Here is a 13570-nt window from a genome sequence, read left to right on the forward strand (position 1 = left end):
GCGCTCGGCGGCGCCGTGCGCGGCGCGGCCCCAGTCCGCGCTGCAGCCGCCGCGGGGGCGCCACTACCATGAGCGGCCGCGGCCGCCCCTGCGCGACTCACGGGCACCGGGCGCAGCAGCCGCCGCCGGCCCCCCCCCCGCCGCTGCTGCCGCCGCCGCTGCAGCCGCTGCCGCGCACCCCCGGCCCCCGAGCCCGGCGCTGCAGGATGCCGGGGGGCAAGAGAGGGCTGGTGGCACCGCAGAACACCTTCCTGGAGAACATCGTCCGGCGCTCCAGCGGTGAGAAGCAGCATCCCCGCTTTTATCCGGCCGTCCATCCTTCCATCCGTCCCTCCTTCCATCCTTCCATCTGTCCATCCATCCCTCCGTCCATCCATCCATCCCTCCTTCCATCCTTCCCTGAAGCTCCCTGCCCCAGCCTTTCCCTGCCCTGTCCCCTCGTTCCCTTCTCACCCCGCCGTCGGTGCTGCAGGCAGCGGGTCTCTAGCAGGTGTTGGTGTGAGCCCCTTCTGGGAGTCAGGGTTCCCCCTTTTCATTTCTCTCCACTCGCCGGGTGGTTTTTTTCCCTCTTTCTCGTTCGTTGGTTCCCCAATGTTCGGGTTTGCATTGTCTCATTCGGCGTTTTGAAGTCTTTGCAATTCTGTCTCACTTTAAAGCGTGTGGCGACGGTGCCGGGAGAGAGGACGAGGCAGTGCCTGTGGCTGGGGCGATGGTAAAATCCTGTGCCTGGAGGAACCTGTAAGAAGTGCCTGCAGTCACTACTGTGCCGCTCCTCTGCTGGGCGAGCAGTTACGGGACTGGTTCAGAACCACACGGGTAGAAAATAATTCCCTGCTGCTGGGGCTCGCTTTCCCATTCCAGCCCATTGCAAAGCAGTGGCCAAGAGTGCTGCACGCAGCTCCGTCGAAGTTACGGTGTGGCTGCAGGCATCTCTAGAGGTGTGTGAATGTAGACGTGGCTTTAGGCAAGTCTTGTGCTGCTTACCTTCTGGTTTTAGCTAGTTTTTGTACTGGCACGGAACTACTGAAATGTGAGTGCTTGTGCGAATGAAGTCTGGTAAAAGACCTCAACTTTGCATCTGCTGAAAGGTTTCTTCTTGGGCAGCCCGACCCTGCCATGCATGAGAGTGGGAATGGGAAAGGTGGGCAGAACAGAGCGTGGAAAGAAGTTTCCATATGCATTATTAATCGAGACACTAATGTGATGTGAAATGCTGCCGAAAAGTGTTTCCTTCCACCTTTCCACTGCACTGGTCTGGATTTACCTCTCGTTCATACTAATGTAGTCTGGTGTGCTAGCTTGAGTGGGTTTTGACGGCAAGTAGTGAATTCGTGAGCCACTGACTTCCACGGAAGCAGCAGTGGGCTGAGGACCTGGAATTTAAAACTTTGCATTAAGGCATCAACTTTTGATTGATCCCATCAGCTCTGTCAGGCTCTGTAGCTGCACAATCACTAGAAGCAAATTTCCTGCAATAGTGTATTTATTTACCAGAATATTGAATGCAAACTTAATTAATAGGGTTTTATATAGCACTTTCCCTCTGATAGTTTCAAAGTGGAACTTAATTACACTTTACAGCTCCTTGTGGAAGAGGGCACACAAAGGTGTTGCCAACATGTTCTTAAAACTGGTGTAACAGGGGCTCGGGGCATCGCAGTTGTTCTCCCAGGGTCTTGTGGCAAGTCGGGGGCAGAGCTGGGACCACGGTGTGGGAGCGCCGTGCTTTTGTATCGTGCTCTGATTGAACCACATGTCCTCCCTGGTGAAAGCTCAGTAAAGCTTTGAGATGTCAAAACCCAGAAAACCTCAGCAGGCTTTTGAACATTATACTTTAAAAACACATTAGCCCCCCTCAGGTTTTAACCTGGCCTAATTTGGGTGCATAAATGGTGCTGATCTGGTCACTCATTCTGCTTTTTCTCTGCCTAAGTGTGATGTTATGGAGTCAAATCTGTCCCATTGGACAATGAAGCAAAAAGTGGATTGGGAATCTGTTTTTAACTCATGTTAGCGGTCAGTGTTGTGCCCTGGAACATGATTTAGTTTTTATTTTTGTCATCCAGGTCATAGCCGTATTTGTCCTTTATAGAAATAGTAATTTTCATTGGATTCTGCACTGTTTAATCCGAACTTAATGGTATCCACTAGAGCAAATCTGGTTCAAGTATCTCCTGCCAGTGCTTGGTAGAAGGCAAGGATTTGATCTGCTGACTGTGTGCTGGGTTTTGTTTTTATACTTGGATTCACCAGTTTCAGAGAGATTTTTCATCATCAAGTTGAGGAACAGGATAAAGGAAAGAAGGATGATAGTTTTTTAAAATACATCTTTAGCATCCTCAAAAAAAAGCCTTTCCATCGTCTGTCCTAGTTAAAGAACACTCTCTTTTGAGATTTCTCATGCTTACACAATCCCATCACACTTCTTGTCCATAAATCTTTTCTCAACAACCAGGAGAAGGCTTGTAGATAGAGGTAATATCTTCTATTAGGCTAACAGGCACAGCTGGAAAAATTAGGTATTTTGGCAGACAGGCTCTTCTTCAGGTCTGAAATGGAAGCGGTGGATTTCAAAAATGAAACGCAGGTGCAGACAAATTATTCAGAGCTGGCAGAGATGGATCTGAACAACAAAGCATTTACAGACAAGGTTGCAGTATCTTTAAAGTGTAGAAAGTCAGAATGGACCTAGCGGGAGCTGTGTGTGCAGAGAGTGTGATGGCCGGCCTGGTGTTAAAAGCAGCCCTACGTTTCATTTTCGGCATTATTTAGGGATTTGCTTTTCAGGAATGTCGTGAACATTTCCTTTTTGCCCCAGCTTTGGCTACAGATGAGGTTAAAATTGTGAGGGAAATGCTCCTTGTGGTTCAGCTATGAGCGAAGCGTCAAGGAGTGGTGCAGAAGGAGCCGGGGTGGCCGTGGCACAGGGTGGGATGTCTGGGGGACCCCGGGTGCTCTCTGCCTGGGGGTCACTCTTTTTAAGGCAACTTCAGACCTTGGAGCTTACCAAGTGCTGTAGAGCAGCGGCTGACGCTGCTTTACGGATGGCAGCACCTTGCAGGAGGCTTCCAAATAATTTTGGGGTGGACAGTAACCTCCGAGCTGCTTTGCAGGTTGTCCGGCCACCCCATAACTGTGCTCCGCTCCCAGCAGACAGAATCTTCAGGAAGGAACAGGGTCCCTCCTTAGCCCCACTGCTGCTCTTGGTCTACGTTGACAAGCCCTCCGGGCACACAGGCCTATCTTCGAGGTGATCAGTGCACTCTGCGCAATAAAAATTTGTTCTTTTTTAAAGCACGGTGAAAATGCATGGAGTAAAGTCCTTCTCGTCGGGAGCCGCAGGTTGATGCGATCTCTCTCCAGCCTCGGCTGTACACTGATCTTGAGAACACCAGGTGTTTCGCTAAGCTGAAAGAAAAAGTGTTTTGTGGGAGCAGTGGGTTAAATCGCATTAAGGTGACTGCTTTCTACTGCCATTAGTATTTTGGGCTTTTAATAAAGCCCTTCCTTAGGGCAATGTTCTCTCCTAAGATGTTCTCAGCACTCTGTGCCTGTTATTACTATTATTATTATGGGTTGCTCCTTCAGTGTAGTCAGAGCTCCTGCTGGCACTGACCTTGGCTCAGCATCATGGAGGTGGAATGGGAATTTGGGCAAATCCCTAGAGCAGGGCTGGGCTTCGTGGTCCTGCCCTGCCTGCAGAAGGGACACGGCGAGTTGAGCCGCAGGCGTGGGGCAGAGATAAGTGTCTGTCTTGCCCATCTGCCTTCAACTTTCACGTCTTGTAGCAGCAAAAGCACGAAGCTTGCATTACCAGCGTAATTTGCTTTGGATGTAATTTGGTTGAGGTTGGAAAAAGGTTAACCCTGGGACTCTGTGGCGATATACAATAAAATGTGCTAATGGCATGGAAGCGGGGCATAATTTAGCGAAAGACAAATATGATAGCAGCCATCATTACTGGTTATTGTTTCTATTGCAATAACTCTTAGAAGCTTCCTTGGAAAAAGGCGTCTTTCAGGTCTTTCGCAAATGTATTTGACACTTGAGCTGAAATCTTGGCTCTGTAAGGAATTTTACCATAAGCTTTAATGAAGCTAGCATTTAATTCCAGGTCTTGCACAGCTTAGCACCATGTTCCTGCAAATCATCTCCTCCAGACAGAGCTTTACACCCTGTTGGGTTTGATGGGGAAAGGATCAGCCCAGTTCCCAGGTGACTGCGTTGGCAAGGCAGGTCCCCCAGGAAGGAGGGGACGTGAACATCACACCTATAGCACTAAGACACCTCTTCATTTTTATTAGACTGGTATTACTGACAAAATAGGTGTTTGCTCTCTCTCCCATCCTTCCTACTACCCCATGTAGCATACCTGATTTCTTGTAGACAGAGTTACAAAAACATTGTTCTCACTGGACAGGACACATGCAGGCTTCTTTCCCTCAAATGAAAACAAGCTGCATTTTCAACAGCTCCAAGCCAAATTACATTTGGAGCAGAAAAAAAAAGCTCTTTAAAGCAAGTTATTTCAAATTTACAGGGTGTCTGTCATTAGGGATCCTCTGCAAAGAAATCTGGACCTCAGCACTTGCTTAAATCTCTACTTAAAGATGCTAAATCTTGGGGCAAAAGTTTCCATCCTCCAGTTCTGTTGGCTGCGGGGAAGTTAGTGAAGGGATGACTAAGGAGCTTAAATTATTGGGGCTTTCCTGGGTGCAAGGTTGATTTTGCAATTTTTGTGGCTGCAGGGGACCCGCTGATATGTAAATCAATGCAAAGTGGAGTGTTACACTAAGAAGCATTACTAGATGACATTTGTGAGTAGTTTTCAATTGCAAGGGCCTCATTTTGTTTACTCTTTCAGTCAGTTTGGCCAAATCCTGGAAATTAGGTAAATCTGATGCCTGCTGAAGTCGGGGGAGATTTAGGTGGTTTAATTTAAATTTTTAAATTTTTAAGTTTTTAATTACAACAGCTCCATACCATCATGTTAATGTAGACCCCCCCCCCCCCCCCAAATAAAGGCGTATCATTAGTTAAAGGAATAACTGGATCTTTACAAGCTGCTCCTTGATCTCATTTACAGCTTTGTCAAATCTGTGTGTTATCTTCTTAATATTTCTTTCTGTGCATCTCGTTGGGAGCGGGATGGGGGTGGGAGAGATGTTCCCTGGGATGTCTGAGCGCTGCCGAGCACTTGCCACAAGAGGTCAGTGTAAGTGTTGTGGCGTTCCCAGGTTAATGTTGAAATCTGATAGAGAAGAGCAAAATGAAATTATTGATTTTTAGAATAAACATCTAGTTTTTTTTTTTTTATTGCCGTTGGAAGGAGTATACAGCCAAAGACTAATGTCAGGAAGTTAAGTGAGCTGTGGAAGTACATTTAATTAGCCTGTTTAACAGCATGCTGCTTGGTGATTAGCCTGGATTTTAAGTTATTCTCCTGGTGAGCTAAGAAAATAGTATGATTTTGGTTTGGCAAAATTAAGTAATAGAAGAAGATTTTGGAGTTGGCGCCCTAATAACCTTCTTTGCAGAAAAAAGTCAGTCTAAACCCCTTGTTTACTGAGCACGTTCAGTGACTGGCAGATTTGATTGAGAAGCCCTGCCTAACCCAGACAGCCAGGACCCAATTCTGCACCCGCGCTTGGTGCTGGTGGCATCTGAATGTTGCCTTGTGCGTAGCCCCTTACAAGCCTGAAGCAGCACCTTGCTATGGGGCTGGGACCTGTTCTGCTGACATGTTTTGCTTCAGCCCCTTGCTGGATGCTTGCACAAGCAGTGCTGCACGATTCTCTGCCAAAACAGGTTTGGGGAAATTTGGCCAAGCTCTGTGAAGCCGCAGCCATGGCTAGCTCCAGGCTGTGCGTTTGCAAGGCGAGCCCCCGTGTCTGAACGTCTACCCTTGGCACGATTTTCTCATATGGGAGTGTGAAGGAAGTGCTCTTGTTTGTCTATAGCTAGACGTCTGTTTTTTGGTTGCTCCCTGAGGGTGCCGGTGTGCCTGTGGTGAGAGCTACAGCTCCAGTTTAAATTCAGTCCCACTACATCTACGTTGTGCTCTGCATAATTTTAATAGAGAACATCTTCAGCATCATCATTTAGAAGATAACCAGGATAGGTGGGGATTGGTTTAACTCTAGGATAAGGGAATGTGTGGGGGAGAACCTGTGATCAGAACTGAACGAAATGCCATTTCTCAGGCAGCTCATAGGGACGCTCTCTTGTCCGTATTGATCTGAAACTCTTCCTGAAGTCAGTGAAGTTGTGCTGCAGTAAAGGAGGAGGACCAGGGTGTCTGTGGGATTTCACATTCAGAATGATTAAGGTTACATTTTAAAGTTTTTTTTTTAAAGATAAATTCGAGGCAGACTCTAATCTTTCTTCTTGGGCTCGCTTGCTAAATTGCTGAAAGCTGCTGTGCTCCTAGCTAAGTGACTTACACTTGGATTTAATATCTCAGCCAGCATTAGATTACTTAGATTTTGTTTTATCAGAGGAGAAGCGAATTGGGGCAGGAATTAGAACATTTTTGCATTGTTAGTATGGTATCTTGCCCTAGGTTTAGTCCTCCATGCATTTTCATAATACAAGTATTAAATAAAAACAACAGTGGTACAGAAAGGTGACTTAAAGAGTTTGTCCTTTGAGAGTTTTTTCAGGCAAGCAACACTTAATGTGCTGGATAAATTGGATGTGCTGGATAAATTGGATGACACTGATGTTTTGCATGCTTTAAAGACATCAGGGAAATAATAGCTGTGTTAGAAAACAGCAATGTGGTTTTGTAGTGAGGAGCACAAAGTGCTGGCGGAGGTTGCTGCTTCAAGCACAGCAGTCTGCCTGCAGCCGACCCCAAAGCTGGAGGGATGTTGGTGCCTGCTGAGGCTGATTTCGGAGGGCAGTGCCCATGCAGGTCTGCCAGAGGACTTAGGGTTTTGTCGTATTCTATAGGGATGTCTTGAGCATGTAGCTGGATTTGCTGTATACAAATGTCATTGGAAATGCATAGTATCAGGGCTTAGAAGAGCTAAAAGAAACAACACCCAAGAATATTTTGTAGAATTCCCCCTTCAAAACACACCTACCCAGGAGACCCACGAGTTTTCCAAGGTGGTCTGAAACAGATTGCAGCAGTATACTGATCCCGTGTAACTACAGGATCTCTATAAGGAGAGCAGCCTGACAGCAGTTCAAGTGGTTTGGGGCTTTTAAAAGACAGCGTTAGGAAAAAACAAACAAACAAACAAACAAACAAACAAAAAACGGCAAATTCCAGGCTTTTCACAGAGCCTGTCTGGTCTGTGCTGCACTTGCTCCGCGTAGGAAGGGCAGTAATTCTGAAGGACAGCTCTGTGTGAAATTGCTTGAGTTAGGAATTTATTCCGAGATGGAAACACTGCTGCTTCTTATTATTATTTGTGTTCTGCTACTGCTTCATTTTTTTAAGCATGTTTTCAATGGTGACTTTTCTAAAATGATTAGTTGGGTATTTTCTTGGGAAGGGATGGAATTCTGAAATGGTGATTTAAGCAATTTTGTTTACAAGTGGTACCCAAGCATTCTTGAGGAAAGATGATTAGAGACAACTTTTCTCACTTGGCTAAACATATCTCCTGGAATGATTTAGCTGTTCTTGCTCTCCTGTGATTACATAACATGAATTTTACACTGCTTTGGGCATTTTACTGGTTAAGAAAAAATTGCTTGCACACAGTGGTCATTTTTTTTTTTAAACAGCAAAACAAGGCTCAGTGCTGTGTTGAGTATTAGCTAGTGCAAGATAGACAAAGATTAAAGGCTTACTGCTTAAAGCACAGGCTGCCTTTATACAGAAGAGTCTTTTTGCAAAGTAGAAGCACAGGAATGGCAAATATAGTGCCTGTAACAATTGTTTACCTCAATTGTGTTTTCCAAATCTGAAATTCAGCTAACGGTATGACTTTAATATCTAAATTCTTTGCCATCTGTATTAAACTTTGTAAATAGGAGAGTGATATTAACTAGTAAAAAGCCTGCTGACTTCCTAAGAGGAATCTAGCAGCTCTGAGAAGGGCATGTCTGCTGTCTAAGCCCTGCTTCCCTGCTCTCTTGCAGACACCGGTGTTTAGATGGGTCTAGTAGAAGAATGCATGCACCTTATGGATTTGTGCTGGGGGCTCTGTGTGATAGATCAGAAAGTGGGATGGGGCAGAGAAAATGATGGATGGAGGCAGTGACATCAGGACAAGCTTAGAAATAATAAAAAAAAAAAAAAAAAAAAAAAAGACTTTTATCTCTAAGCAAATGGAAAGTAGATATGCATTTTCAGGGCATTGAAGAAATCCAAGAATGAATGCATTACTAGACACTTCAGGCTAATCCTTACTATGGAAGTTTTGAAGTTAGCTGCATGTTGATCTCTTCATTGTGTGATACATCACCACACGATAATTTGGCTTACAGGTTCATACTGTTTCATACATCAGATCAAACTGTTGGTCTGTCAGATTCACTGTACTGCTTTCAGCAATGGTCAGTACCTGGTGGATTGGGAAGAAGTTCCCAGCCTCCACCATGAAGTACTTGTGAGAACGGGTGCTGCCGTACATGGAAGGAGAAGATTTTCCTTTCTGGGCTGTAGCACTGACACTGCACAAGTTTCAGTTGCTCGTATCTTACTGGATGTGGAATGTGAGCTGCGTTTATGCACTGCCATCTGTAATGTCAGCTGTACTGGACAGTCCCTCTTGCAATACTGGTCTTTCAGTGAAATCATGGTATACTTAAAAAGTGAGGAAATTCTTCTCTTCAGGTGTAGACATACTGGCTCAAGTCTCTGTTGTCCATTTACTAGCTAAACTCTGTACAGACTTATCCTTGAGAATACCTCCAATATAATCTTTAAAAAAAATGTAACATTCAGAATATAGCTCTTACGTATTGAATCTAACAGCAAGTCCAACTGTGGACATCCCAGTGCTGCTGTCCTTGCATCTACAATTGTCAGACCTTTTGTCGGCTTCTTTTTGTCTTTTCCTTCTGAAGAAGGTGCAGAACACCAGTCTGCTCTGTGGAAGGCCCAAGTGGGTTGACAACTTGCCTCTCCCGTGGAGGGAGGCTGAGCCTGGGCCTACCTTGCGGAAGGCAGTCCTCGGTATGCTGCGATGAAGGGCTCATGCCCATACCCTACAAAAAAATGGTTGTGGAGAAGTCTTTTGGCTCACTCCAAACAAGAGCTTTGGTGCCAACCAACCATTGCAGAGTGTGGGCCACTGAGGCAAGTGGAGGAACGGGAGGGATCCTGGGGTTTGATGATGGAGGTGCACCCTGTGAGCAAATCTGATGGAGTGGAATTCACCGTAGTCAAATTAATAGAAATCTTAATTTGAGGCACAACTATAATTGAAATTTTTTAAACAAGGAAACCATGTAAGTGGGTTATAGAAGTATGGAAGTTGGGCATGAAGATGATTTTAGCCCAGGACTGGCTGTTAGGGCCCAACTCTAGAGGAAGTGACTGCAGAAATGGACTTTCACAAGTGGTAAGTGGTGATGATGTGCTATAAGGCAGTCTCTCCTCAAACTACCCAAAACCAATGGAAGCTCTTCTCTACTGTTGTTGACCAAAATTAGACTCCAAAATGGGGACATATTAGAGACTATACAAGGAGTCACAGCAGAGGATTCTGGTTATAGACTGGCCACTGTGAAGTTAAGTCATCTGGAGTTTTTGATCTGGACAAATTTTAGAAATAGGGAAGAAATAATGCATGTCCTGGGGAAAATAACATGACTACCTATAAAATGTAGGGTAGGCACAGAGTCCTGCAGATGCTGAGACTTGGGCACACAATAAAACCCCAGGGTCAGACGCTGACCTATTCATCCTTAAATTTTATCAAGCTGCTCACTGAACAGAGGCATTAATGAAACATGGATTCCTATAGCTTTGTGCCTGCAGTTAGATTCATTGGTCTCTAACAAGATGCAAACGTTGATTCAAGATTTTTGTTCAGGTGGAACAGGACACACGCGTTCGTATTCACATGCTCAGCATGGATGAGTAAGCCTTATTTGCTTAGAAGACAAGTAAAAAAAAGAAGTCAAGTAACAGAGTATTCGTGGGGACACAGGAAAACATATTCTAATATTTGGTCAAGTTACTAGTACATATGCTATGTGTATATATATATATGATCTAACTTTATAAGTACTAGTATCTATCAACATAATTCTAGTATCTTTTTTTCTTGCTTTATGATGAATTTTTTTTCTTGAAAGATCAGTAGTTTGGCTTTGTTGTATCTTCTCCCAACATCTTGGATTTGATCAGCTTAATGAATGCCTTAGCAATTATTTTGAGACCCTTAGGTGTAAGGAAGTAGAAAATCCATAGATGATGACCAATAAATGCTGAATGTCTGCTGGTGGCTGCAACGTGTATCTTCTGCAGTATACTCTGTGTCCTGAAACAGGGTTCTGCAGTGGGGATACACAATCAAGATGATTATGTTGGACAGAGAGGTTTCAAAACCTGCTTATGAACTGTGGTCCTCTGGGAGCACCCAGATGTGCACAGCATCCATGAGTGAGTTTGGATATCTGCTGCCTGTAATCACCCACCTTGTGCCCAGTGTATCTGGGTATGCGAGCAAAACTGTGGTGAAAGATAACCCTATAAAGAAGTCACTTTCCAAATCAAACCTTGGTTTGACCAGAGGGCTAATAGTAGTTGTTTCCAGCAGATACTGTAATCCATGTCTGTTGCTGGCTGTAGTGACTGAATCTCCCTTTGGGCAGAAAAAACAAATTTTTAAAGTTGGCATATAGGTTTAAGACTGTTTGTGATGAATTCAAATAAATTCTTTGAGTTTGGAAGTGTAAGACTTCACAAAATCTAAACTATATCTCACATTGGGTGGCTTTAAAATATTTTTCAATCTGCTTTTCTGCAGAAAATCTATTAATTTACAGATTACTATTTTCCAAATTCAGGCTTATAAAGAAAAAAGATAGAAAATACTTCTTTTTTCAGTACACTTTTCTTGTTCAATAGGATAATGTTTGAGTAATATACACTGCAGTCATGGTTATAAATATCCTGCAAAGGGCACATATAGCTCATAGAAACCCAGTGTCACATTTATGTAAAAATAATGCGTGCACCTGAGTGTATGTCTCAAGTAATTGACATAACCTAATAATTCTTCAGCTATTACGAGATTTGCAAAAATTCTCTCTTTTTTTTTTTTTTTACCCATGAAAACTGCTGAAAGGAACCTTTTCTATCATTTCTATACAGCAGTGATTTTAATATGTTTTATATAGTTGTGATGGCTTTTTAGTGTCAAGTGTTACCAGTTAGCTCCACAGCTACCATCAAAATAAACTGAAAATTATAAGTAAAAATAAGCGAAGTAAAATAAAAAAGCTCTGAAGATCATCACAGACTACAGCTTGAGAACCTCTACTAAGCGATATACTAAGTGAGAATATTATTTTTGAAGCAACATTAGAAACATTCACAGTGTTGATTAAGATAAAATCCCACAACATGTTTGACAAAATTGGTATTTCTTTCCTCAGAAAAGCCTTGCTAAAATCAGGGATGGAAGAATCCTTCCAAACTAGTGAATAAAACTATTTTAGGACTAACTCATAACATGTTGGTGCCAGTCCGTGTGTATAAACTGTAGGCACTGACTGAAAGAACATATGATTGAAGCAATATTTAAGCCTGAGTTCAGCCTCCTAAAAATACACCCTGCCCATATTTGTGTGTTTATGGCAGTTGGTACAGAAAAATGTTAGTGGGATGAACCAAAGCCACCTTTTTGCATTTTGATGTAGACCGCACCTGAAGTTTGATGCATTTTGTGTAATTTCAGCGTGTAAGTCCCTTTGGCATTCATCACTTCTGGTACCAAATTCTGCATGGGTCACCTCATACCTACCCTCCTGGGTGTAACGTGGCTCATGGTGTACCACCGGGTGCAGCAGGAGATCTCGCCCCTGCCCAGCTCCTGGCGCTGGCTGTCCCTCATCCCAGGGAGGGCTGCATCCTGCAGAACGTACAGGGACCTGCCAACAGGAAAATTTTACTTATCTGGTACAATAGTGTCATCAACAGTCTTACAGAAACATATGGCTCAGCATTTAAAGCTCAATTTTTAAGTTAATTTAAGGTTGGTTTCAAGATAAATATGTTTATATGCACATAAAATGAAAATGAAAATCAAACATGATAGCTTGTCCAGATGTTGCAAATAAATGAATCCTTTCTAAATTGTGAACTAGTTGGTGCTTATATCAGCATGTTGTTTTTCTAAAGCTCTCCTGTTTCATCATGATTTCCTTTCTGATGGCCGTTTTGATTTCAGTGCTCTCTGAAATTTCACGATGGAAGTTACCATTGTGTGTAACACTCTACATCTGCTGTGTAACATAAAGGATGTAAATGTACTTTGCCTCTGACAGCAGCTCTTTCTCTCTCCTCTCTTTTTCTTTTTAGAATCCAGTTTTTTGTTGGGAAATGCCCAGATTGTGGACTGGCCTGTAGTTTATAGTAATGACGGTTTTTGTAAACTCTCTGGATATCATCGCGCTGACGTCATGCAGAAAAGTAGCACTTGCAGGTAGGTCAACTGTCTCTTCATTGCCACTTGATGCACTTCCAAAATTATAATCTGCTGGCAAGAAAAATTAGGTTTTAAAAAAAGGATTGATATAAGGAAAGCATTGTTTTGCAGAAATTAAAGTATTAAAGCAGGCTTTAAATGAACAAAACCAGCAATTTACCTAGGACATAGCAAAGCACTTAACCATGTGCATTCAGTTCAGTGCATAGCTGACTATCATCCAGTAGTATCAATGGTTAGTTCCACCAGGATTAACAGACTATTCAGATACTTAATGTTAAGTCATTTGCTAAATCTGGGGTAGTGTTTAAAGTCCTGCAAGACTTAATCCTAAATAATAAAAAGCTAAATTCCAGATTTCTTGTTTGTTTTTGTTTTTTATTTAGAACATCTACAAATTTAATATATTTCACTCAAATATTTTTTGAAAGCAAGTCAAGTCTGCCTGGTTTTGCAGTTCCTGCTGTCCTCTGGTAATTCCATAAATGCAATGAGCGTTTCAGGAATAAAGACTGTTCAATGGAAAAACTTTTTAAAAGTTTTAGTAGTGAATGAGGATGAACTAGAGGTGTTCCCAAAGAGTGGTGTGGTGTGTGTGTTTAAATATTTTGAGGGTTTATTCCTTATTCTCTCATTTGAAATTTATCCCCGTTACTATCAGTATGAATGTGCTCTAACAATTCAGTAAAGAAAGTGGGATATTTAGGTGATACATTTCAAAAGCTTTTTTAATTTAATAGATTTTCATGAATTCTCCTGTTTACCATGCCAGGAGGTCTGCAGCGTGCTATCCTGGAGCCCATATTGGTCCCTATTCTTACACACACACACACACAGAGCACAGTAATGTGCAAACTGCATCTTTATTCCCAAGAAGGCGATTAGGCTGATGATGTATTTACTCTGAGCATTGCAGCTTTATGGCTTTTTCCTTTTGCTGGTGGTCTTTC

The 13570-nt window shown here is 43.1% G+C and overlaps 1 protein-coding gene across 1 annotated transcript in view; it reads left to right on the forward strand.

Annotated features, from left to right (window-relative positions):
- The first annotated feature begins 206 nt into the window (after positions 1 to 206).
- The window catches only part of KCNH5 (potassium voltage-gated channel subfamily H member 5), a 152488-nt gene continuing 139124 nt past the window's right edge, over positions 207 to 13570 (forward strand). The window contains exons 1-2 of the mRNA XM_035551291.1: positions 207 to 279; positions 12494 to 12617. Of these exons, the coding sequence (XP_035407184.1) occupies positions 207 to 279; positions 12494 to 12617 (197 nt within the window). The remainder of the gene's footprint in view (positions 280 to 12493; positions 12618 to 13570) is intronic.

This window comes from Cygnus atratus, chromosome 5 (assembly GCF_013377495.2).
Source record: "Cygnus atratus isolate AKBS03 ecotype Queensland, Australia chromosome 5, CAtr_DNAZoo_HiC_assembly, whole genome shotgun sequence".
Taxonomy (NCBI): domain Eukaryota; kingdom Metazoa; phylum Chordata; class Aves; order Anseriformes; family Anatidae; genus Cygnus; species Cygnus atratus.